General features: G+C 46.8%; 1 protein-coding gene across 1 annotated transcript; it reads right to left on the bottom strand.

Moving 5' to 3' along the window:
- Nucleotides 1–283: 283 nt before the first annotated feature.
- LOC106012180 lies at nt 284–2152 on the bottom strand (the record flags this gene model as incomplete). Its single annotated transcript, XM_013084296.1, is given in 1 exon segment — nt 284–2152. A coding segment is annotated over 1 exon segment (1425 nt). The 3' UTR covers nt 284–328.
- Between the last annotated feature and the right edge of the window lie 1082 nt (nt 2153–3234).

The following is a 3234-nucleotide window of genomic DNA, read 5'->3' as shown; positions in this document are numbered from 1 at the left end:
GAGAGAGAGAGAGAGAGAGAAAGAGAGAGTGTGTGCGCGCGCACACTTGATTATAATATACCTCGCTCACTCAATACAAATACATTTCGGAAATACTGTCAGATCTGCTCTAACAACTACTTATACAAGACAATTGCCTTTTTATTGCGAGGAAAAAAAATTACGTTTTAGTAGACGATTTTATTTTACGACGCTCGCAATTGCATAAGGTCTTATGAACGCACCCCCCCCCCCAACAAAAAAACCCAAAAAACTATAAAAAAAACAAAAAAAAAAACATGCAGCATGAATGCCATCTACTCAAATGATAAACATTTCATGATACAAATCAGGTCAAGAATGTCTTAACCTCTGCCAGCACTTTTTTATGACAGACGGGACAATTGTTGCAGGATGTGCTGCATGAGCTGCAGACGGCGAAATGTCCACACGGCAGGAAAGTCGTCTCTGCATGTCTCTCCGTGCACACGGCACACGTCATGCGGCCCCGGAGGTAGCCATGTTCTCGCGACACCACATCCTTCAGACTCCCGCGGGCCCTCGCCCTCTCCCTCTCCCTCGCCCCCTCCCCCTCCCTCTCCCTCGCCCCCTCCCCCTCCCTCGCTGCTGGGGTATGCTGCGAGGAAGGTGCTCCGGCTGGACTGTTTCCACTTCCAGTTTCCCTTCCCGCAGTGGGTGCTGATGCTCCTTTGTTTCTACTGTCTTCCTCATTGCCGGCCTCCGCATGATTTTCTTTTCTTGATGTCTCTGCTGCGTCAACCGTACTCTCTGCCCTGACGTCATTAGAATTTCTCTTGACGTCATCGGGAATTCCCCTGACCTGTTGGGGTTTCCCCGCTGAATCCACGGACGCGCTACTGCTATGTCCTCTTGTTGAACCTGACGCAGTTGAACCCCTCGCTGAAGCCGCTGGGTTTGCTTCTACTACTGTCCCCCTCAGCTCCTGGACATGACGCGGATGGTTCTGCGGTTCCGTTATCGAGGCTCTACCAGCCGGGCCAGAAGGTTGAACTTTGACCTCAGTCGGGCGATTGATTAAAGACCCAGGTTGGTGTTCATTGTCAACGACGTCCGGGGCTTCAGCAGAATTGTTCCCTGACCGTTTTGTATTGTTTTGAAGTGCCCCACCCCTCCCAGTTCGCTCCCCTGATTGTTCAGGAAGTTCTTGAACTGATTTATTGGAATCAGGCCTATTCTGCTGAGCTGAGAGTAGCTTTTTGAAATATGGAAGATTCTGGAAGCCTTGGTGGTCGTTGCACAGTTGTATGAAATCGCCAACGATCCTCTCTATCTTATAGCCAGAGTCGATGATGCAATCAAGAAGTTCTGCGGAGTTTGGATAACGTTGGCTGCGCACCACACACATTCGCACCGCAGTTTGGAGGAGTTCCTTCTGGTGCGGAAGTGCGTAATCGTCTATATCACACTCCACTGCCAGGTAGGAGGCGGATCGGAAAAAAGAGCTCTCTATTTTGACAGATTGAAGAAGTTTATACACTTTTTGTACGGTTCTTCTGGACTTTTCCTCCGAGTGGCTCGGGCGTGCAACGGTCGAAGATGCGAGACTTCCTGGCGAGGGAAAGGCAGCCCCAAGAGTGGACCGATTTTGTAACTTCGGGGCTGTGCCTGAGCTGGTATCCTCTGATCGTAAGCTTTCACTACTTCCAGGTAAAGAAGCGTAGGATGCCACATTACCCAGAGACGCCGAAGAAGCACGCAGAAAATCCTCCGGCCTCGTGATTTCTTCAGACATTTGCGAGAGGGAAGCGGTGGCAGATAAGGATAACGAGCTGAAACACGGAGATGCTGAAGGGCTGTGACTCTGAGAACGCCAGCAAGAAGAAGAAGACAAAGAGCTTTGGGGGTGAGAGTCCGAAAGGGAGGACGACACCGTGTTCTGAGTCCATGCAGCTCTGGCGTTTGGCGTAGGCGGCTGGGTTGAGACGGCGTCATCTCTGTGTGAAGTCCGGAGTGCTGACTGCTGGACTGACCGATGCTTCTGTCTCCTCGGCCATTCTTTTGGTCGCACATCAGGCCTGGCCCCGGCTGGTGTCTGTGTCTGGCTTGGGGCTGGCAACTGATCCGGTTCTGTTGCAGACGGGTAACTGGGTCTGAGCCTTTTTGGTCCCTCCTGATGCGATGGTTGGAGCTCTGTGAAAGGAAGAGAAGGAACGAATGCACAACAATCGATCATGAACAAGAGAATTACATATTATTATGCAGAAAGACATATTATTATTAACGCACGACTGCAGTTTAAATCTACTCCGTTAAAACAAAAATTATCTTCAATATACTGACAATATACTACGATGTTTCAAGAGACGGTGGTCTTTTCATGCCAAATAGTCGAGCCTACAATAAAGCACTGGTTCTTGCCTCTTTCGGCTGTGATCAAAAATTTCTTTCTGGATTCAATCCAACATTCACTGTCCAAGGACAATTATGTCATAGGATTGGAGATCTCCTGCCCGCTCCCAGAGATTCACGAAAAATATGCACAAATATTTTTTCATGATTCAGATATGGAGGTGACTAACAGATTGCACCAGTTTAATGACCTTCAAGACACTGTTCTGTTAGACTTTCAAAACCAGCTGCACACTATTAACAATTATGTGCAATCTTTTAAATCAGCTATTGAAATATGTAGAGAGGACAGTGAAGTTCAAATTGTTCTGCTTGCTGACAAAAAGCAACAACATGGTCACGCAAGAACGTACAATTTACCAGCAGCAAGTAAAGTTGCAGCGATTTTGCCGGGAAATGTTTCAGGCGACTTGGACACTATTCTTAGGTGTAGGTCGACCGATGGGCAAGAACTCAGAAGAATAAGCACCTGCCATTGTTCATATGACCCCCTGCATTAGACTGTGATGCTTCCTTTATGGATGTGTTGGTTAGTATTTAAATATGAAAAAATCCAACAACAAAACAAACTCAGCAGCTGATTTTTACAGCTTCAGACAACAGATTAGGGCAGATGATTTCAATATGATCATGAAAATGCGAAAACTCATTCAGCAGTAGGCAGTAGATCAGTAGGCCAAAATAGAGAGTAGTTCTGGATTGGGCATGCCACAATCAGAAAACTATCAGAGGTGAAAAATATCAGGGATTACAATTATATGTATACGTGTTGTTTCTTTCCTGTTTTCAGTCTTTTTCCTCTTCTTAACTTTCCTATTATTACTTCTTCATTATTATTCCGTTCGTAGAACGGGTACTTTTAGT

This window comes from Aplysia californica, unplaced genomic scaffold (genome assembly GCF_000002075.1).
Source record: "Aplysia californica isolate F4 #8 unplaced genomic scaffold, AplCal3.0 scaffold00283, whole genome shotgun sequence".
Taxonomy (NCBI): Eukaryota; Metazoa; Mollusca; class Gastropoda; order Aplysiida; family Aplysiidae; genus Aplysia; species Aplysia californica.
The sequence above is the reverse complement of the archived record's forward strand: the minus strand, read 5'-3'. Positions and strand labels throughout refer to the sequence as shown.